The 24,187-nt window shown below is 38.5% G+C and overlaps 1 protein-coding gene across 3 annotated transcripts in view; it reads right to left on the bottom strand.

Annotated features, from left to right (window-relative positions):
* DOCK4 (dedicator of cytokinesis 4) overlaps positions 1 to 24,187 on the bottom strand; it is a 491,577-nt gene that overhangs the window by 199,680 nt on the left and 267,710 nt on the right. For all 3 annotated transcript variants that reach the window (XM_033428263.2, XM_033428264.2, XM_004269886.3), the window contains exons 9-12: positions 23,907 to 23,988; positions 23,301 to 23,361; positions 19,205 to 19,337; positions 15,314 to 15,402 (exon numbers count right to left, since the gene is read on the bottom strand). In XM_033428263.2, the coding sequence (XP_033284154.1) occupies positions 15,314 to 15,402; positions 19,205 to 19,337; positions 23,301 to 23,361; positions 23,907 to 23,988 (365 nt within the window). The remainder of the gene's footprint in view (positions 1 to 15,313; positions 15,403 to 19,204; positions 19,338 to 23,300; positions 23,362 to 23,906; positions 23,989 to 24,187) is intronic.

The raw sequence follows: 24,187 nt of genomic DNA, 5'->3' as shown, positions 1-24,187 counted from the left end.
GAGACAAGACAGTTGGAAAGTGAGTCAACTGAGGAAAACCCAGAAGCATTAGGAAGAGATGAGAGTGTAGAAATGGGCCAGGTTAGATGAAGAAATAAAGTGTGAGCTGTGACAGCAGTCTAGGCCTACTGAAATGTGTGTTCATTATATGAAGGAGGGCACCAAGCTGCTCAAAGCCTCTCTCCAGCAGGACCAGATTACCCAAAGGACAAGTGTTCTTTAACATTTCTTTCTTTCTTTCTTTCTTTTTGGTTAAACAAAGGCATTTAAAATAATTCTTAAGGATCCGATCTAACAAACTAAGAACTGGGATATAAGAATGCATTTTATAGAGAATTACACAACTTTATGGATATGTTCCATGTCTCAATATATGTAAATGCAGCATCAGTTTACAAAGAACGAAGTTTTCCATCGCCAGAGGTTTTCCAATTATAAGCGTTCAAACGCAGGGAACATATTTGCTTTTTTAAAAAAAATACAGTTTGGCAGATAGCCTCAGAAGTGTTTTAGCCTAAAAAACATGTTTGGTGACTTACATGGTGTGACTAAGGCCATCCTCCCAGCATTGGCTTCCTCCTCCTTTTGTACAAAATCTCTATGATCTATGAAGTCTGCAGCAAAGTCAAAAATTATAAACACTACCAGCATCATCACCTTCCCCATGATCATTTTAATAATGGAGTTAATCTTATTCGAACTTCTTTAAACTCCACTACCATTAAACTGTTTTCCACTAAATCTATGGCATAATTCTATATCATATATTAACACATATATGTGGAACCTAAAAAAATGGTATAGATGAACTGGTCTGCAAGGCAGAAATAGAAACACAGATGTAGAGAACAGACATATGGACACCAAAGGGGGAAAGCCGGGGCAGGGAGTGGGATGAATTGGGAGATAGGGATTGACATATATACAATAATATGTATAAAAGAGATAACTAATAAGAACCTGCTGTATAGCACAGGGAACTCTACTTCACTTTGTTGTACAGTAGAAACACAACACTGTAAAACAACTATACCCCAATAAAAGAAAAAATTTTTAAAAAGACCTTTAGCATTTTCATATTGAAAACCTAGACACTTATGTAATTAATGTTGCTACGGCTCTTACTGATGCACTTTAAAAGCCAATTTAAAGTTAAAAAAAAAAATTACTCTCCTTTCTAAAGAATCACACCTTGATTTCTGATTTTCAGCCAGTATTATTCAATTTGTGAATACACCTATTGCTGACCATTTTAACTGTTTGATGAAATAAAAATTCATATTTTAAGGCAAGACAAGAAAACTTTAAATATAAAATTTTTCTCTGCCCTTTTGGGCTTCTGCCCTCCCCTCTATCTTGCACTTTGCATCTGCATTATGTGTTAACAAGACCTCCCCAGTGGCAGAAATACCTGTTCAACCATGAAGATCAATTTTTCTTCTTCTGGTGCCAGCCATGTAACTCCTTAGAAGATAACATTCTCTTCTCAATCCTGTAAGGTACCCAACACTCGCCTTGTGTGTGTAGATATCTTTGGTGAATTTTATGTATAGTGCCAATATATTATTTCTTTTAAAGAGAGCAATTGGTGAAGAACAAACTGGTCAGACAACCTGGGCTGAACCTAAGTGAAATTCTTAGCTTAAATACTTACTAACGATCTTATTAATGTTACTAGCTATCCTACTTCTATTTTGTCTGTTTCACAAGATTATTGTTTCTTGCATTACCAAATGCATGACTGAGCCTCAGATAAAATTAATGATGATTAGGAGACCTGAAACAATTGACTAAACATATAGTCCCATAAGATCAAGGAATGAAACAGTGTAACGATAGACATGGGAAGACGCAACAAGAGGGAACCATGTCTTGGACCACAACAGACTAGTAAGACAGGCGGTCAAGAGGATTTTTGCTACTGTTAACAGGACCTAGACCAGTAATAATACACTGAGTGGCCCATCAACAAAATCTTCGCCTTTCCTGGGAATGAGCATTCCTAGCACTGTGGGACAAACTGGTCACAAAATGCTCCCCAAACCTTGGTTGAAACTAAGACTGAAAGGGAAAGAACTATAAAATAAAGAATGTTGCCCACCATCCTGTTCTACAATAATCAAGTCATTAGCCACTGCAGTTGCTGACCTACAGCACAGGGTGAAGATAAAGATGAGGTACTCTGTGCTCTGGGAAAACTAGCAGAACTGGCCTTCACAGAGTTAGATATTTTCAGGAGAAAATTTTATGAACCCAATTTTTTGCATCTTCCTATACTTAGAAAAGTACCATTGACTAAGATATCATTACCTCAAGAGCAGCAGTAACCTTCTACCAAGATGCTTAATTGCATATGCCCATTTGTCAAGGAGTATATGCAATATGTATAGTGCATATATATACTGATATATATATGTGTGTGTATATATATATAGATAGATAGATAAATATGTAATATATCACTTACATACTGGCCTCTCCCTTTACCTCTTCAGACCAGTACTCAGAACTCTCTGAGAGACTGTCTCCTGGGTTATAATCCTCAGGTTGGCCCAAATAAAATTTTCCATTTCTTTTTTATTTTTTTTAAGATTAGTATTTTTTAACATCTTTATTGGAGTATAATTGCTTTACATTGTTGTGTTAGTTGCGGCTGTATAATAAAGTGATTCAGCTATACACATACATATCCCCTCCCTCTTGCGTCTCCCTCCCACCCTCCCTATCCCACCCCTCTAGGTGGCCACAAAGCACCGAGCTGAACTCCCTGTGCTATGTGGCTACTTCCCATTAGCTATCTGGTTTACATTTGGTAATGTATATATGTCAATGCCACTCTCTGACTTCGTCCCAGCTTACCCTTCCCCCTCCCCATGTCCTCAAGTCCATTCTCTACGTCTGTGTCTTTATTCCTGTCCTGCCCCTATGTTCTTCAGAAACACTTTCTTTTTTTTTGATTCTATATATACATGTTAGCATACAGTATTTTTCTCTTTCTGACTTACTTCACTCTGTATGACAGACTCTAGGTCCATCCACCTCACTACAAATAATTCAATTTCGTTTCATTTTATGGCTGAGTAATATTCCATTGTATATATGTGCCACATCTTTTTTATTCATTCATCGGTAGATGGACATTTAAGTGCTGCAGTGAACATTGTGGTACATGTCTCTTTTTGAATTATGGTTTTCTCAGGGTATATGCCCAGTAGTGGGATTGCTGGATCATATGGTAGTTCTATTTTTAGTTTTTTAAGGAACCTCCATACTGTTCTCCAACAGTGGCTGTATCAATTTACATTCCCACCAACAGTGCAAGAGGGTTCCCTTTTCTCCACACCCTCTCCAGAATTTATTGTTTGTAGATTTTTTGATGATGGCCATTCTGACTGGTGTGAGGTGATTCCTCATTGTAGTTTCGATTTGCATTTCTCTAATGATTAGTGATGTTGAGCATCCTTTCTCATGTGTTTGTTGGCAATCTGTATATCTTCTTTGGAGAAATGTCTATTTAGGTCTTCTACCGATTTTTGGATTGGGTTGTTTGTTTTCTTCGATATTGAGCTTCATGAGCTGCTGGTATATTTTGGAGATTAATTCTTTGTCATTTGCTTCATTTGAAAATATTTCCTCCCATTCTGAGGGCTGTCTTTTCATCTTGTTTATGGTTTCCTTCACTGTGCAAAAGCTTTTAAGTTTCATTAGGTCCCATTTGTTTATTTTTGTTTTTATTTCCATTACTCTAGGAGGTGGGTCAAAAAGGATCCTGCTGTGATTTATGTCAAACAGTGCTCTGCCTATGTTTTCCTCTAAGAGTTTTATAGAGACTGGCCTTACATTTAAGTCCTTAATCTTATTTTTGTGTATGGTGTTAGGCAGTGTTCTAATTGCATTCTTTTACATGTAGCTGTCCAGTTCGCCCAGCACCACTTATTGAAGAGACTGTATTTTCTCCATTGTATATCCTTGTCTCCTTTGTCATAGATTAGTTGACCACAGATGTGTGGGTTTATCTCTGGGCTTTCTATCCTGTTCCATTGATTGATAGTTCTGTTTTCTGCCAGTACCATATTGTCTTGATTACTATAACTTTGTAGTATAGTCTGAAGTCAGGGAGCTTGATTCTTCCAGCTCCATTTTTCTTTCTCAAGATTGCTTTGGCTATTTGGGGTCTTTTGTTTCCACACAAATTGTGAAATTTTTTGCTCTAGTTCTGTGAAAAATGCCAGTGGTAGTTTGATAGGGATTGCATTGAATCTGTAGATTGCTTTGGGTAGTAGAGTCATTTTCACAGTGCTGATTCTTCCAATCCAAGAACATGGTATATCTCTCCATCTGTTTGTATCATCTTTAATTTCTTTCATCAGTGTCTTATAGTTTTCTGCATAGACGTCTTTTGTCTCCTTAGGTAGGTTTATTCCTAGGTATTTTATTCTTTTTGTTGCAATGGTAAATGGGAGTATTTCCTTAATTTCTCTTTCAGATTTTTCATCATTAGTGTATAGGAATGCAAGATATTTCTGTGCATTAATTTTGTGTCCTGCTACTTTACCAAATTCACTGATTAGCTCTTGTAGTTTTCTGGTAGCATCATTAGGATTCTCTATGTACAGTATCATGTCATCTGCAAACAGTAACAGTTTTACTTCTTCTTTCTGATTTGGATTTCTTTTATTTCTTGTTCTTCTCTGATTGCCGTGGCTAGGACTTCCAAAACTATGTTGAATAATAGTGGTAAGAGTGGGCAATCTTGTCCTGTTCCTGATGTTGGGGGAAATGGTTTCAGTTTTTCACCATTAAGAACGATGTTGGCTGTGGGTTTGTCATATATGGCCTTTATTATGTTGAGGAAAGTTCCCTCTATGCCTACTTTCTGGAGGGTTTTTATTATAAATAAGTGTTGTATTTTGTCAAAAGCTTTTTCTGCATGTAATGAGATGATCATATGGTTTTTCTCCTTCAATTTGTTAATATGGTGTATCACATTGATTGATTTGCATATGTTGAAGAATCCTTGTATTCCTGGGATAAACCCCATTTGATCATGGTGTATGATCCTTTTAATGTGCTGTTGGATTCTGTTTGCTAATATTTTGTTGAGGATTTTTGAATTTATGTTCAACAGTGATATTGGTCTGTAGTTTTCTTTTTGTGGCATCTTTGTCTGGTTTTGGTATCAGGGTGATGGTGGCCTCAGAGAAGGAGTTTGGGAGTGTTCCTCCCTCTGCTGTATTTTGGAAGAGTTTGAGAAGGATTGGTGTTAGCTCTTCTCTAAATGTTTGATAGAATTCGCCTGTGAAGCCATCTGGTCCTGGGCTTTTGTTTGTTGGAAGATTTTTAATCACAGTCTCAATTTCAGTGCTTGTGATTGGTCTGTTTATATTTTCTGTTTCTTCCTGGTTCAGTCTCGGAATGCTGTGTTTTAAGAATTTGTCCATTTCTTCGAGGTTGTCCATTTTCTTGGCATAGAGTTGCTTGTAGTAATCTCTCATGATCCTTTGTATTTCTGCAGTTTTGTTACTTCTCCCTTTTCCTTTCTAATTCTATTGATTTGAGTCTTCTCCCTTTTTTTCTTGATGAGTCTGGCTAATGGTTTATCAATTTTGTTTATCTTCTCAAAGAATTAGCTTTTAGTTTCATTGATCTTGCCTGTCATTTCCTTCATTTCGGTTTCATTTATTTCTGACCTGATCCTTATGATTTCTTTCCTTCTGCTAACATTGGGTTTTTTTTTTGTTGTTGTTGTTCTTCTCTCTCTAATTGCTTTAGGTGTAAGTTTAGGTTTTTTTTTTTTTGAGATGTTTCTTGTTTCTTGAGGCAGGACTGTATTGCTATAAACTTCTCTCTTTGAACTGTTTTTGTTGCATGCCATAGGCTTTGGGCCATCGTGTTTTCATTGTCCATTGTTTCTAGGTATTTTTAAATTTCCTCTTTGATTTGTTCAGTGACCTCTTGGTTATGTAGGAGCGTATTGTTTAGCGTCCATGTGTTTCTATTTTTTACAGCTCTTTTCCCGTAATTGATATCTAGTTTCATAGCATTGTGGTTGGAAAAGATACTTGATACAATTTCAATTTTCTTGAATTTACCATGGCTTGATTTGTGGCCATTACCAAGGCTTGATTTTTGGCCCAATATATGATCTATCCTGGAGAATGTTCCATGAGCACGTGAGAATAAACTGTATTCTGTGGTTTTTGGACGGAATGTCCTATAAATATCAATTAAGTCCATCTTGTTTAATGTATCATTTAAAGCTTGTGTCTCCTTATTTTTCATCTTGGTTAATCTGTCCATTGGTTAAAGTGGGGGCTTAAAGTCCCCTACTATGATTGTGTTACTGTCGATTCCCATTTTATGGCTGTTAGTATTTGCATGTACTGAGGTGCACCTATGTTGGGTGCACAAATATTTACAATTGTTGTATCTTCTTGGACTGATCTCTTGATCATTATGTAGTGTCCTTCTTTGTCTCTTGTAATAGTCTTTTAAAGTCTATATTGTCTGATATGAGAATTGCTACTGTAGCTTTCTTTTGATTTCCATTTGCATGGAATATCTTCTTCCATCCCCTCACTTTCTGTCTGTATATGTCCCTAGGTCTGATGTGGGTCTCTTGTAGACAGCATATGTGTGGGTCTTGTTTTTGTATCCATTCAGCCAGTCTGTGTCTTTTGGTTGGAGCATTTAATCAATTTACGTTTAAGGTAATTATCGATATGTATGTTCCTATTACCATTTTCTTAATTGTTTTGGGTTTGTTATTGTAGGTATTTTCCTCTTCTTGTGTTTCCTGCATAGAGAAGTTCCTTTAGCATTTGTTGTAAAGCTGGTTTCGTGGTGCTGAATTCTCTTAGCTTTTGCCTGTCTGTAAAGGTTCTAATTTCTCCATTGAATCTGAATGAGATCTTTGCTGGGTAGAGTAATCTTGGTTGTAGGTTTTTACCTTTCATCACTTTAAATATGTCCTGCCACTCCCTTCTGGCTTGCAGAGTTTCTGCTGAAAGATCAGCTGTTAACCTTATGGGGAATCCCTTGCATGTTATTTGTTGCTTTTTCCTCGCTGCTTTTAGTATTTTTTCTTTGTATTTAATTTTTGATAGTTTGATTAATATGTGTCTTGGAGTGTTTCTCCTTGGATTTATCCTGTATGGGACTCTCTGCACTTCCTGGACTTGATTGACTATTTCCTTTCCCCTATTAGGGGAGTTTTCAACTATAATCTCTTCAAATATTTTCTCAGTCCCTTCCTTTTTCTCTTCTTCTTCTGGGACCCCTATAACTTGAATGTTGGTACGTTTAATGTTGTCCCAGAGTTCTCTGAGACTGTCCTCAATTCTTCTCATTCTTTTTTCTGTATTCTGCTCTGTGGTAATTATTTCCACTATTTTATCTTCTAGGTCACTTATCTGTTCTTCTGCCTCAGTTATTCTGCTATTGATTCCTTCTAGAGAATTTTTAATTTCATTTATTGTGTTGTTCATCATTGTTTGCTTGCTCTTCAGTTCTTCTAGGTCCTTGTTTAACGTTTCTTGTATTTTCTCCATTCTATTTCTGAGATTCTGGATCATCTTTACTATCATTACTCTGAATTCTTTTTCAGGTAGACTGCCTATTTCCTCTTCATTTGTTTGGTCTGGTGGGTTTTTACCTTGCTCCTTCATCTGCTGCATATTTCTGTCTTCTCATTTTGCTTATCTTACTGTGTTTGGGGTCTCCTTTTCACAGGCTGCAGGTTCGTAGTTCCTGTTGTTTTTGGTGTCTGCCCTCAGTGGGTAAGGTTGCTTCAGTGGGTTGTGTAGGCTTCCTGGTGGAGGGGACTGGTGCCTGTGTTCTGGTGGATGAGGCTGGATCTTGTCTTTCTGGTGGGCAGGACCACGTCTAGTGGTGTGTTTTGGGGTGTCTATGAACTTAGTATGATTTTAGGCAGCCTTTCTGCTAATGGGTGGGGTTGTGTTCCTGTCTTGCTAGTTGTTCAGCCTGGGGTGTCCAGCACTGGAGCTTGCTGATTGTTGAGTGGAGCTGGGTCTTTGCGTTGAGACTGAGATTTCTGGGAGAGCTCTCACCGATTGATATTACGTGGGAGGTCTCTGGTGTCCTATGTCCTGAACTCGGCTCTCCCACCTCAGAGGCCCAATCCTGACACTCAGCTGGAGCACCAAGACCGTGTCAGCCACACAGCCATGTTTGTGGGGAGTTTCTTGCCTTTTGGGAAGTCTGAGGTCTGAGGTCTTCTGCCAGCATTCAGTAGGTGTTCTGTAGGAGCTGTTCCACATGTAGATGTATTTTTGATGTATTTGTGCGGAGGAAGGTGATCTCCATGTCTTACTCCTCTGCCATCTTGAAGGTCCTCTCCATTCCCTTTTTAGACTGATAATTTTTTTGTTGACATACTTAACTCTTAAAGGATGCAATTTTGACAACATGGAGGATTAATCAAAGGGTCTAACTACAGGCTTCACCTTCTGAAGATCATGTCCTTGAGATCTTTGAACAGGTAACCCTATCTACTGGGATGCCTACTTTCTAACATGTAAAAGGTATGGTACGTATGAGCAAATGATCTTGTGATTTTAACTGCTGGTCCACAATCTGCTATTTCAAAGTTTTGGGAAGGCTTTTATGTTTTCTTTAAAGAAGTAGTTAGCCTATGGCTAACAGTTATTGAGAAAATATGACTGAAGTAATACATAGTAAGTCATGGAATGTCAAACTAAGGAACATAAATGACATCTGAAGTTGTTTACTTTCATCGAGTCTCAACCAGAAAAGAAATTTATTGACCAGAAATGAGAGATGAAGAGGGACCATTGGCACATAGTGAAGGCTGGATGAGACCACTCAGAGAGAATTACCATTTCTTTTTTAACAAAGGAGAATTTTCACCTTAAAGTTTCCATCTTTATTTCGGATTTGGGATATCAACGTTTCAGTGGCATACACTGAGGATTATGTCAAGGTTAAAAAGGTTGTTTGTTTGTTTGCTTTCTACTGTAGCTATTATTACTTACTTGCAATTTTTTCAAGACATGAAGCATATAGTAAACCTCTGCCTAAAAATAACTTTTAAAAATATATAGAGAGCACAGCATATATGAATGTAATGTAATATCTGATTCTTTTAATTTACTGAAATACTTGTTATAAACTGCAAATTTTTTCTATGCAGCAAATCTTCCAAACAGTATTGCTAGTGATTATATCTAAATTAGCAAAATATAAGTAATTTAGAGAATAAAATTAGGCTCTAATCAATACTTCCATTAGCTTATAATTTGGGTTTGAATTTGCGTGCTTTTTTTTAAAGTACTGCATGCAGCTTTGCAAATATCTTAAAGCATATTTTAATATCATATTTTCAACTGTATCTTTTTTGTTCACTGTCATTAAAAGAGAATGGTTTAAAGGAAACTAAAAAGGTGTGACAACTGCATGCAACACAGCTTGAGTTTGTTTTGTTATAAAGGACATTGAGAAAATTGCCAAAACCTGAATGAGATCTACAGATTAGATAAGAGTATTATATCACTGTTACCTTCCTGATTTTGATCACTGTACTGTGGTTATATTGCCATGCCACGGAGTAAGCAGGGGTAGGAGGAATAATTCCTGCAATTTGTTCTCAAATAGTTCAGGTGGGGAAAAAATGTATATAAGTGTGATATATATGTATGTACAAGTATATATATGTATATGTGTCTGTATGTGTATGTATACACATATATATATAAACATCAGGGGCATTAATGCATCCCTTAAGAATTATACCAATTAAGTAATATTAAATTACTATATAAAGAGTCTATATAATATACACAGATATATAATTATACACACATATATACATATATATATAAAGCGTGTGTGTGTGTGTGTGTGTGTGTGTGCGCGCGTGCGCGCACAGAAAGAGAGAGAGAAGGATAAGCAACTATAGTAAAATGTTAACCTTTGAGAAATTAGGAATTCTTTGTACTATTCTTGCAACTTTTCTGAAAGTAAAATTAATTGAAAATTAAAAACTCTAAAAGAATAAAAAAGAGAGCATGGTTTAATAATTACAAAATTCCAAAAGTGAGCAAAAAGACCACACACTATATGTCTAGCCAATAGGTGGTGCCAATAAGTACCAGTTTTCTTTAAACAATATTAGAAAGCAAAGTTTCTAAAGGTGGTGTTCAAAAATCAGGAGTATTGGACTTCCCTGGTCGCGCAGTGGTTAAGAATCCACCTGCCAGTGCAGGGGACACGGGTTCGAGCCCTGGTCTGGGAAGATCCCACATGCCGCAGAGCAACTAAGCCCGTGTGCAACTACTGAGCCAGTGCTCTAGAGCCCGCCTGCCACAACTACTGAGCCCATACGCCACAACTACTGAAGGCCGTGAGCCTAGAGCCTGCATGCCACAAGAGAAGCCACCACAATGAGAAGCCTGCGCACCGCAACCAAGAGTAGCCTGCACTCACCGCAACTAGAGAAAGTCTGTGCTCAGCAACAAAGACCCAACACAGCCAAAAATAAATAAATAAATTTATTAAAAAAAAATCAGGAGCATTGACACAATCTTTAAGAATTACACCAGTTCAATACTATTGAATTAAACGACCACCTGACTGTGTGATGCTCAATCCCCCAAATGCAGTCTAACTCTCTCAAAAGCCTCCTTTCACCTCAGCTAAATAAAGAACACTGTTCGCTTCCTCCACAGAGTCAAACTGCCCTCCTTCTATGTGTGGGCTCCTTATCCAGGTAACTCCTTTTAACCTTCCGTGGGGGTTAAAATGTACAGTCTCGGCAGGAATGAAACCACAACACTCATGTTGCTAAGGCGAAAAGCAGATTGTAGAAACTGACCTGATTAGCAAATATGATTTCTGCTAGTTGTAAGTTACATGTGCAAACTACAGGAAATAGGATTTCATAAACACACAGATAACATGAAAAGATTCTGAATTTTCTCTTAGTACATACTGAACAGGAGCCAAGGATTTTTACACAATTTATTTCAAGTTGCAGAACCGAATGTGTCTCAGTAAATCACACCGGCTCAGTCTTATTTCACATTCCTAGAATTCGATTGCTAATGTCTATCAGAGGTGATGTTTACAATAACAAGTTGCTGGACAAACCTAAACCAGGCTCATTTTAATGACTATTTTTAGAATTTCAAACTCTCACAATATGATTTTTGGATTTTAAAATTCCCACAGAGTACAACTTTGGAAATTTCGAATTACCGAACGTAACTAAATCTAACCATACAGATTTGTTAATTCAATTATATTTTTATATTTAAAAATTAAACGAATCACTTGAAATTTTCTCCCAGTTTCTAATCTCAATAAAGATAGTGGTTAATGTACCTTCGCTATGTAAGTCTTAGGTTAGAGGGAAAAAACCCAGTTATCTAGACAAATCCTTTTATCTATTAAAATGACAAGATTACAACTCCAAGAGATAGGAGGACGTCAATGAAGCATAAAAGGCCTGGAAAGTAGGTGGTAGAATTTGATCCTAAAACTAATTTCAAAGTTGTTATTTTTTTCTTTTTTTAGTACAATGACCAAATAACAGCAGGGAAAAAACAATACTTTGTTGAGTGAACTCAATTCTCTTGAAAATTCTCTTTGACTGCACTGTTTCCATTTAATCAACTACTCCATGGTCCAAGGAGAAAATGTCAACGTATCTCACCACTGTGAAGTTTAAACATCAGGCACCCCAATTTCCAACTTTAATTTTGTATACCCTTGCTTCCCCCTTAAGTAAGCTATCAGATGCCTCCCTTTCAATAGTAAAGCCGAGCAGCTCCTAAAACCCTATCTGCTGTTTTTATAACTGCCTTCCCTCAAGACAGGTGACAACAGAACAATGACCCACCAAGACTGAAGAGTGGAAACTTAAATGGAAAGAGTAAAGGGCTAATTCATTAATTTTTAAAAGTTTCTTTCTGAGCTTTCTCTCTCTGGAGCAGCATTCTGGAGTGATGAAGCTTAGGACTGGGTTTGCCTTGCCTTGAGAGAGCTAGAAGAGACCAGGAGGAGACCAAAGGCATACAATGCAGGTAGATGCTGGCTGCATGCCGCTGGCTGGAACTCAGGCTTGACAGGAGGAGGATGGAGACGGGTGAGTCTTAAGGACAGGAGAGCAGACGGGGCTATGCAGTAAAAGCCAAGGATAAAGAGTATATATTCGGCTGCCGAGAAATCTAAGCATCAAACGGTAGGCAGCAAAATGGAGGACTGATACTGCCGAAAGGAGAGGAAACCTGGTAGACAGGGCTCTACAGTCTAACGGTTTCTTTTACGCTTTCCAAAGATGCACAAGTAGTTTTTCATTTCAGCACAATGGCTGCAAACACAACAGGTAACACCCAGGGAATAACATGGCTTGGATCTCACTTTCTGGTAGCCTCACACAGGATTCCAGGAAGGATAAGTGGTCAGTTAGCTGGTCAATAAAAGTGACAAAGCACATGGAACATGTGGAGCATGTCTAAGCACTCGGAGGACTTCCCAAGGAAATAGAATGTGCTGCCCTTCCTTCCTGGAGTTAATCTATGTAATCAGAAGGAAGACCTGGGAAGAGATGTTAGCAGTCAACTGGGCACCGATGAGATGTTCGAAACACAGAGTAGAAAGGGTCAGTTCAATGATTCAACCTGTCAATAATCCAGCTGCATTATTCTCAAAGTCTCCATTTAGAAGATCAAATCAGGATCCAATCTGAGAAAATGAAACAAGGAGACTTGACTAAAGAGGAAGGGGTAGAATATTCTAGATGATTACTCCAAAGTGAGTAAAAAATAATAATAGTTAACATTGAATAGACACTTATTATGTATTAAGTGCTGTGCTACATGCTTTGCATATGTTTTCTCTTTTAATCCTTCCAATAACCCTTAGAGGAAGACACTACTATTATCCCAGTAAAACTTGATTCAAACTTAGGACATCCCACTTCCAGAGGCAAAGCTCTTGGGGCTATACTCTCTGAGATGACTCCCATATGTAAGTAGAGAGAAATTTATGCTTTGGCTTGACTGGTATCCTGATCTCATGGGATACAGGGTCAGTTATGTTAAAGGAATCTATATGGACGTATAAGTCAAAGCCCGTCATTGGGTACTTCACCATGATTCAAGAGGCAACTGGGTATCACCTCGGTCTGGACAATGATATATTCAAATGACCCAATAACAGAAGGATTTTAAGGCATATCGGAAAGAGGAAAGGCTTGGGAGTTGACAAGGAGTTTGGAAAGAAGTATATTGGAGGAGGCCAACACACCCTGCTTAGTCAAGACTGAATCAATGATGGTAAGGAGGGAAGGGAATATATGGGAAAAGTCAGAAGGTCAGGGTTAGTTTTATATTTATTTATTCACATAGGAGGCAAATGCAAGCAAATTAAGAGTAATGGGACTCATGGGGAGAAAGAAAAAGATATACAATGGTTATAGACTTCTCCACCCAAAGTTAGTGGGCAGAAGGAAAGGAGCAAAGCATAATGGATGTTTGTGAGGCATCAAAAGAACTCAAAAAGAAAATTCTTTAAATCAAGTCTAGAGCAGCACTGCATAACTGAACTATGATATGAGAGCAGCACTGCATAACTGAACTATGAGATGAGCCACCTATGAAATTAAACATTTTCTAGTAGCCATATTAAAAAGTAGAAAGAAAGAAAATTAACTTCAGTAATATATTTTATTTAAACCAATATATCCACAATGTTATCTCTGAACATATAACGAACATAAAAATTATTAAAGGGATGTTTTATATTCATTTTATATGTGTCAAGTCTTCAAAATCGAATATGTAATTTACAGTTACTGCACGCCTCAGTCCCAGTGCTGTAGTAGCCTGTCTAACGCTCAATGGCCACAGGTGGCTGGTGCCTATTAAAGTGGACAGCACAGGCACAGAATACAGTTCATGATATAGTTCACGGTATCAAGAAACACCAAAAGGTCTAACAAAACTAATGGATTTGGCTAGAAGTTTGCCAATGAATTTGGCAAGGTACGTTTTTAAAAAGCAGCAGCCCTACCATCTTACTGAAGGCACATTTAAGATAAATCATTTGGTCCCTACACAGTAAGCACTATTTTAATTCTTTCACAGAAAAAGTGAAGACAAGTGTACATAGCAGTTTCTGAAGTATTCGTATTATTTCGTGTTATAGTCACTACTAAAATCTCCTGGTCCTTCAGAGACTCCTCTGCCTTCAACAGTAAGTGCAAGTCTTCTGTTTATTTAGTGGTAGATGTAGGACTTCGTGTGAATCAAAGAAAAGCCAAGTGACCTCCCCAGCTCTTGGGAGAGGGAAGAAAAAACTGACCTCACCATTCACTGCGGCCTGAAGCGCTGCCACGTGTGAGCTGTGGATACTTATGGCTCTCATGGGACCGAACCACAAAGTTTCTGTCTGCAGTTACTTTTTCTTTGTGGGTTGTTTTGGCCTGGCAAGATGTGCACAGGTCTGAAAAAAAGGTGGTCTAAATTTAAATTCAGGTTCTTCTAATTGCCAGGCAAGTGGGACTATCACACAAATATCTGTATTCAGGGGACTTTAAAAATCAGCCACAAAAAGCAATGCATTCAGTTCAAATACCAGCTAATTTGATTTGAGGTTTCTTTATGTAATTAAAGCACACAACTGCATAGTTTATTTTGCTTCAACATGGGTTTGAAGGTGGGATAGGGAGCAAACAATATTCACCAAGTTTTTGTCTACTGATCAAACTTTAAGACACCACTCTATATACTATATAATCTAGATATGCTATATAATATAATACAATCTATAGTATATTACTAGTATAAGACTACGTGACACATAATGTATTATATATAACTTATAATGCTATAGTACATTTCAGTTCCTGCTGGACAGGCATGCACACATTTTTCTATACATAAAACTGCAGCTATAGGCAGTGAAGCATGTTTGCCCTGGACCTTACTGACAAAAATTCCTGTTTATCAAACCCATTCCACACAGCAGTCATGAAATCAGGCATATTTGTCCTTTGGTTTTTAGCAATCAGTAACAACTTGGAGGTCCCAAGACATGGTACTATAGAACAAATGCAGATACTCTACCTTGATTCAAACCAGAACAGAATATATTTTTTAGAGTTACAGCTACAAGCCTATCGTAGAAAAAGGAGACATACCAGAATGCTGACTGAGCATTTTTAGGGAGTAGAGGAAAAAACAAAGGGCTGATCGTTTTCTTCTTCACAGACAAATAAAAGAAAGCACCTGAAATGAAAAGTGTAGGGACTCAGCCAGGTCTATTTACTCACCTGCGTTGGAGCCAGTCAAATTATAACGCGCATTCAACTTCTTGATGATGTTCTCATGGATTTGGTACCACTCACTCTCTGTATTACACCTATGAAAACATGACCACTCTGTTAAGTTTTGATGATGCATGAGATGACCTTACTAGCACACCTGCCCTTTTTGTTATAACCACTATAATGTACTTCCTGAAACCTCCTTGTAGACCTCAACAACCCACTGCAAGTGACTGTCAGTTTTGGCATAGTTGCCTCAAGATGAGCAGGAATGACCATTTCCGGTAATGCATGACCAACTACTTCATGCCAGAAGTGGCTGGGATGAACAATTCAGATTATGAGAGCTCCCCATTCCCCCAGTCTCAGGGAACAATGCATACACTGGAAGGAAGTACTGACTAAGAGTCTGACTCCCTGGATTCGAATCCTCACTATTAACTGAGTTATGTTCTTTGGGGAGTTATTTACTCTCTCTGTGCCTTGATTTGTTCATCTGTGAAATGGGGGTAAAATACTAGAACACTAAACAAGCTTGGGCTTAGGATAATGCCTGGCATATAGTAAATGCTCAAAAAATGTTAATTCTCATTAGCGAGTCTCCACCTATTATATCATGACCCAGTTGGCTAGCATCAAAATGCAACTAATCAAGCAAAATGCAATTGAGGTTAACACAACTGGCACTGGCAAAAGGCTGGCAGGATTTACCAAAGGGTAATTAAGGTAACCCTTCCAGATTTTCCACTTGTAGGCCAAAAGGCATCTCTCCATCTTCTCACTCTGACAACCACCTGTACCTTGGTCTTTCAGCTCTTGTCAGTCACTGACTCATGCTATCTTTGTATCCATGGTACATTCACCTAGGAGACACTGAAGGTTCTTGAGGATTGAATCTAGGACTGGTAGATATCTGTGTTCCCCTGAGTACTTTGAACACTGTGGGTGCTTAAAAAATACCAGCTGCATGAATGACTGGATGGATCTCCCTCTGGTAACTTCTGATGGTTCGTAAATATCTGGGTCTGCTATCTCCTTACTGCTGGGCCTCCCCCAATTAGGCTAGGGAAAGCCTCTCTTATCTGGATGTGTTTGTGAATTCACTACTATCTTTTAGTAGCCACAAAGGCTCCCTCCCAAGAGTCCTGAATACCAAAGGTTCTATACACTATCAATGAAAATGTTCCAGAGTATAGAGTCCTTTTCCTCACAACCTTGTCTATAGCCAATAATTCACAATCTGTTTACATATTTATTTATTTCATCACTATCAGCTTTTCCAGGATGAACAGGATGGAGGCTGTTTTTGAACCAGTTAACAGTAGGATACCAAACAGACCACTGACTCTTAGAAGGCTGGAAAATTAAGATGAAATGAAACCATTCCACCTGTCCAGTTGCAAGATACAAAATTGCCATGTACTACATTCTGTCCCCAGTTTTCTTAGTTCAACTCAGTTGGGAAGGGAGAAAGATGGTTTGCTTCTTATTAGATAGATAAGTCATAACTTCAGAAGTCATGCTTTTAACCTACAAAACTCCTAATAAAATAAAAGCTCCTAAAGTATGTGACTGAAATATCTTCCGGGCTCCAATGAGGTATTTGTTATTGTTCTCTGTTTTGAGTCCTAGATGGGCTAGGGATTCGGTCACCTTAACAAATAGAAATTTCTCCCAATTTGTTTCTAACAGGCACTTCTCTAAAATGTTTCACTATATTCATAGTTTCTTCTTAATCTACAATGACTGTTTTGACTGCCTAGCATCCTTCCTGGAACAGATTTGTAATTTGCTGAACTGGAATTTTTAGTGGATCTCTCTTGCAGCAAGAACAACCCCAAACCTTATTTGATACTTATGAAAAAACAGACAATAACAACCACAAAGAGCAGTACAATTTATTTTTATGGGCGTGAGTGTCTATCACAGAACTGGAATTTACGTGTCTTCCTTTGCCGGCTGCATAATCAAAGGGGATGCATGGAACTTCGGGTCCCTCAGTTTTCCCAGTAGCGAGATAAATCTAACACTTGCTACCCACACCTGGAAAGATCACTCTAAGAAACACTGAGACTGTGCTTGTAAGGAATTTTAGTTTTCTTGAAAAGCAATGCCACCTAACAGCATCACTGTCACATCACTAGACAGTGGTGTGAAATAACACCAGGAAACATACAACCTCGTAACATGAGAGCTCAGGTTCTGAGTCAGACAGTCCTGACTTCACATCTGGTTCCTGTTCTGATTAGCCAGGTGACTTTGGGTGTTATTTAGCCTCTCTCTTCCCTTATGTGGAAACGGAGCCAACAGCAAATGCTTCATGGGTTTGTCATGAGGATAAAGTGACATGACACATGCAAAGTGCTTAACACGGTTCCTTGCATGTAGTTAGCACAAAGTAAATGGTGCCTATTATCATTAGTATTATTGCAATTAAATTATGTTTTATGAACATCAGTAGAGTTTAGAAAGGGGATTATCATGGATTTAAGCCCGACCATATGATAAAAAGAATAGCGTGCTTTACTACCCACTAGTTTCACTAGAAGTTTTCAAGTTTAAAATCAAGGTCACAGATTTTATTGCTCTTAAAAGAGATAAAGAGAGTTTCCAGTCCTAAACCACAGGCTGTAAGCAAATCTTTGTCAACTAATTAGCAAATGTGTGGCACGGGTCCCAGGGGCACTGGGTAGAGGATGGATAAATCCATGAAACCCTGCAGCTGTGGTCAAAAAGCAATTTGAAGTATATGTCCCACAGGCAGTGCGCCACGTGCGTTCCCTCCACATATGGAAAAACTATTGGCACACATTGGATACATCGACTCAACAGCCAGAACAGAAAGCTAAAGCAAGCTCGCTCAGAGGAGGTCAGCCGTGTGGTCCTCAAATCGGGAATGTGGAGAGCAGATCCCCCATCCTTCAGCCCCCCATGGGTCTGCTCTGAGGATGTCACTGTGTGTCAACTCTCAATTTTCAGTCCTATGGGGAGGTGCTCAGGGTGGGGTGATCCAAAACCATGTGCATTTTTAAAAACTTAGGATTTGGAATACATTAAGTGAGTGTTTGAGCTGAACTGTGTCTGTTCCCACTGACCCTCAAAAGATGATGTAAGTCCTAACCCACATTCTGAGGACCTTATTTGGAAATAGGGTCTTCACACAGTTAATAAAGTTAAAATTAGGTCATTAGGGTGGGCCCTAACCCCATATAACTGTGTCCTTATAAAAAGGGGAAATTTGGACACCGAAACAGACGCACAAGCAGGGAGAGAGCCATGTGATGATGAAGCCAGAGATCAGGTGACGCATCTACAAGTCACCGGAAACTAGGAGAGAGAGGCAGGGGACAGATTCTCCCCTCACAGCCCTCAGAAGGAATCAATGTAGTCAACACCTTGATCCAGGATCTGTGGCCTCCATCACTGAGACAATGAATTCCTGTGGTTTAAGCCTCACTGTTTACGCTGCTTTGTTAGGGCAGCCCTAGCAAACTAATAATACACGAAGTAAGAGGGAAATCACCTGACCTGAACTTCCTTTTCCTAATTCTAATTAATTTATATTAAAAACGATTTCCATTTTCCAAGGACAAATGAACTCTCTGAGGGTAAAGACATGTTAGGCTTTAAATTCACGGGAAGTACTCTATGCAGTAGATGGTCCACCCAACTGATAAACTGTCTGTATTTTCTGGTTCTTGATTTCATAATTCCTCTGACAGGCAAACGTTGATTTGTGGGCTCACTTGTAGTGAACCTACAGATTATTGAGTTTTTGAGGAATGAACGCAACCCATCCCTGGCTCTTCCATTACCCACGAAAAGCAGGATTCGCCACGTAGGGTCCCCATGTACCTCTGCGCCCACCCCAGCCCCCAGCCCGTGCAAGCTTCTTACATGTACACTTTCAGGATGAGGTCATCTTTTGTCTCTCCTGTCAGCAGGTCAGCAATGCTAAGAACCGCACAGCCAAAGGGTCGCCGGTACTGAACACTACAGGCATTCTTTTTTTCTCCTGCCCCCATCCGACCTGTTCAATTAAAAAGCACATATGGCCCAAGGAGCCATTTGATTAATCCACCTTAAATAGAGATACATATAGATATAAAGTAGGCCATATAAAATGTAACTGGGTGATGGAAAAGACACAGCTTTGGGGCAACTGAAGATGTTGCTTCAGCTCTGGACTCTCCCCTCCAACCACCTAGCATGCCCAAGGTCACGCAGCGTAAACTCTGGCCATCACCTGTTATCTATAAAACATGAAGATGGGAGCTGAGCCTATGTCTGGGTACCTTCCCCCAAGCATTCATGAAGGCATCCCAGGAGGCTCACATCAAAAAAGGCAGTAGTGGTGCCTATCTCATTTTCTACTTTTTAAAATTGCCATATTTAAAAACCTTTTCAAATATTTCACCTTTGAAAGGAAGCAGTTTGAGATTCCCTAAGGTATAGCAAGTAAGCACAGGTGATCAAATGAGCACGCTCTTTCCTGACTCCGTACCCAGGCTGAAATCTCCAGGGATGTTTTTTACTCTGACACAGTTTCAACTTGTTTAACTTGTTAGACATTTTTAAATGTGTGGTTGAGATACTGTTTTAATTCATCATTGCATTTAATTACCAGTGGGTTATTTTGAAGACTGAAAGCAAAAAACACACTGGAGCTGTAATATAGCAAGTTAATGTGAGGAAAAATAATGAAAAAAGTCTGTAAGTCTGTTTCCAGATGTTTGGTAACGGATCCGTAAGTTGTTTCCATCTGAGTGAAATTCTCCAAGAGCACATCTGCATGACTCTAGCACTCCCCAAATCCAATGTTAAATAGAAAAAAAAAAAAAAAAGGAATGGCAACATCCAATTTAGCTTTCATTCTTCAGTGATAAAGGAGAATTGCCTCTGCAATATATCATCTTTAGAGAAATGCTTATAAATAAAAGCTGGAATACCACTTAAGGTGATAAAAAGCACAGAAGATACCAGTAAAAAGAGGACCTCTGAAATAATGGATTTTTCCCTATCGAAGTCCCTTTTGGATGATTGATGTGTGATAGCCTTGAAACATATTTTCTTGGATGATGTCTTGTCATCATTGATATATTATTAATATATTGGTTAACAGGCCTAAGGATAATACGAATGTTGAGCTAAAATGGATTCATATGCTAGATCGGATACTATAAGAGCCGAGAGGGCTCCTCTGGGGTCAGGAGCTGGCGTTTACTACGTGACATGCATGGTTTTGGTGGGTCATTAGGTATTACCATGTAGGTAAAGGCTTACTAATAGGGTTAATACGTAAACTTGACTACTGTGAATTCAAGAATAGTAAGCAAAATAAGAATAATAAATGTAATGAAGATTGTAGTAGAACTAACGATTATTAGGGCTAGCGTTGCTCCTCCGATTAAATGAGTTAGTAGGTGCCTGGCCGTAATATTAGCTGTTAGTCATACAGCTAGGGCTACTGGTTGGATGAATATGCTGATAGCTCCAATAATTACTAATATACTGATAAAGAGGGATGGGTGTTCCTGGCGGTAAAAAATAGGTTAGAGATGCTTTTTTTTTTTTTTTAATCGCAGTATGCGGGCCTCTCACTGTTGTGGCTCGTCCCGTTGTGGAGCACAGGCTTCGACGCACAGGCTCAGCGGCCATGGCTCACGGGCTCAGCCGCTCCGTGGCATGTGGGATCTTCCTGGACCGGGGCACGAACTCGTGTCCCCTGCATCGGCAGGCGGACTCTCAACCACTGCGCCACCAGGGAAGCCCCGAGATGCTTTTGTTTTACGGTGAAAGCCAGGAATGACTATTCGTGCTCAGACAGGGATAGCCATTCCTAAATTTATTGAAAGGCGTGGTGGGTACAAATGAATGGTGGTGAAAGACCTCCTACGTTTGTTGAGCCGATAAGTAAATGATGTAAATATTAATGTTCAAGTCTGTCCTTCAGCGTTATGAATGGCCATTGGTTTGATGTAAGTTGAACTAATCACTGCTGAATAGAAATCATACAGTTATTCACGAATCTGGCGTGGGGAAACTGTTTATTTCTCTTTGTTTCCTCCCCTTCTTTCCAATCAAAGATCAGGGCTTAAATTCTGAGGCAGGTGCTATTACTTCCTGCTCTCTGCAGCCAGTGAGGGTCAGCATGCCCTTTTCCCATTAAACAGTACGAGGAATACTCTAGAAAAATTAAGAAGTATCTGTCCCTGATGGACAAGAATCTTCCACTCCTTAATTTCACTGCAGCAGACTAAGTCTTAGTCTTTCTTAGAGTTTCTTACCTTCAGTCTTATGGAGTAATCATCAGACAAGTCTTTGTAGTAATGTCAATAAAGAATTAATTTGACCAAAGCTCAGGGAAGGAGGGTAGATAGTTTCTAATTCAACATTCATTCTGATGACTTAATGATCATAAAAATCTTAGTAAAAAATACAAAATCAAATGCCAGGTATTTGAAAGGCAGCCCTGTGATGGGTAATATTGTGAAGTGGTTTCCTCAGCTCTATCCTGGGAGTGAAGGACAGAGTTGCCCAGGCCATGGGCAAGCAGGGCATGTGGTCACTCTACCGTGTGTGTTTCTACCACCGAAAACCTATAGATACCTTTTTAAAAGTTCTGAAAGCTAAAGTGGTTTACTTTTTTTCTCAATGCTGTAGAAGATTATATTCAAATTTTAGCAATGTTTACATGAAGATATCCAGAACCACATTTTACACTAACAATTGCTATTATAAATTTGAATAAATTTTTTAAAAACACAAAGAATTACATAAACTGCACCCCTGCCATCCTGGGAACAGAGGCTTTATCTCATAAATACACAGCAACACGCATTACAACTTTTCCAACGTTTTGAAAGATTCTTTCCAATTTCCACCCCACCCCATAGTCATCTATAAAAAGGAAATTAAAACAAAACCAAAAACCATTTACTTTTTTATTTATTTCTATTGTCCCTCAAATATAAAAACAGGATAAAATGAAATGGGTTTTCAGAACAGATTTTTATGAGAAAAAATACTTAGAAAATCTATGTTGAAATGACATGTTTTATAGTCTCTCTCAATGCACAATGTGGTTATCATGTGCATAAAATAAAAAACTATAAAAATAAAGATCACTGTGCAGGACCGCATGGTGAGATATCATGATCCTGCAAAAGTATCCCCAGCACATCATGTAGCACAGTTAATGAGGAAGCGGGAACCAATTTCCAGTATCGGCTGGTTAGCTGTAATGGAAAAATGATGTAGGCTACACCATATAGTTCCTCTGCCATAAAATGCTTGCTTTTAGATGCCTTATATGTGTAAAAACTAGTGACCACATTTTGGCTCTGATGTGCAAGTTCACTGTAGAACACTCAAAGTGTGTTCTGCAAGATGTTAATAAATGTTACATCATATAAATGTTTCCACAGTCAAATCAAATTTGGAGAAAGCTAGGGTCAACAAAATTAGAGAAGCATTTTTATATTTCCCTGTAGGACTTCTCAGACCCTTTAATAAGCTGATGAAATTATACAAGTGAAAAATATATACAAAGTTTTTGGTATTTCATAACCCTTTTCTTATAGCACTTTCTGTAATAATGCTCTGCAGCCTCTGTACTTTGGAAAATGCCAATTGGTTTCATAAACCTGTAGGAAATCCAGCTCCTAGAAGTTTAATTTATGCTGTTAACAGAAATTAGAATTTAAAAAAACCAAATACCAAGTGCTTGAATCAAATATGTTTAGAGAGTCCAATAAAACAAAATGAAACACAACAAACTAACTAATGACTTATACGGAGAGAGAACAAAATCTATTTATGGTGATACGAAAGTCTGGGGAGACCAGGGAACAATTCCCAAATTCTGTAATTACTGGATTCAAATGTGGCCTTGACTTCTTTCTGATCTAGACATCACATACATCACAACTACATAGAGACCTCTCAGCAATTCTCCCTGTCGTGCTCCTGTCACACCAAGTATCATACCTACCAATTCGGATGATGTGCACGGTGATGTAGATGTCCCTTCTTAGCTCACTGCTACCCAAATCCTACCAAAAAACAAAGTCTGGTCATTTTAGAACTCATAATTTATGCAGAAGCATTTAAAAGGCATACGTAGCACATAATCTTCACAAATAACAGAAGAAAGACAAAGATAAACATAGACATTCTTAATGGAATTTCTGTAGCAGAAGCATAAAGTTCAAATCCTGTTCTAAAATACCACTACAATCAACTTTACTGTAAGCCTATGATGTCAAATAAGACTTAAAAGGAAAGCCCATGCTTATTTCAGTCTCTCACTTACTCATTCTTTAAACACTTATTAAGTACATACTAAATACCACCTGCCATACTGAGCCCTATCACCATTGGGATTTGGCCATAGTGTGACAGGCTCTAGTACACACTAAGGGACAAAGGTGTGACTGTGAATGCTGGTATTCAGATTTGGGGGCACTACTGTAATTTATGTGTTATTTACAAAGTTTAAGCAAATCTACTATGTTCTCTCACAGTAACTTATTTCTCTTAAATAAGATAAAGTACTTAAGGAAGAATCTGCCTCCCGGATAAAACAAGATCCACTTACCACAAAGAGAGAGCACTGTCGTTCTGGTTTATCTGGGGCTTTGGGAAGCCCATTTCTATTCAGCCTCAAGAAAAATCTCTCACTACAAGAGAAAAGAAGTTTAATATTTTGAAAATTATTTAATATGTAAGGACTCATTACTTTTCTAGCTGCTCTTCATCCTAAGAGTTAAACTCAAAACTTATTAGGTCTTTCATTTGACATCAAAACTGCGGATATAATTTAGGAGAGAACCCAAGACAATAAACATTTGCTTCACTTCGGACAAAACTGGCAAAGAG

The sequence above is a fragment of the Orcinus orca genome, chromosome 9, assembly GCF_937001465.1.
Source record: "Orcinus orca chromosome 9, mOrcOrc1.1, whole genome shotgun sequence".
Classification (NCBI taxonomy): Eukaryota; Metazoa; Chordata; class Mammalia; order Artiodactyla; family Delphinidae; genus Orcinus; species Orcinus orca.
The sequence above is the reverse complement of the archived record's forward strand: the minus strand, read 5'-3'. Positions and strand labels throughout refer to the sequence as shown.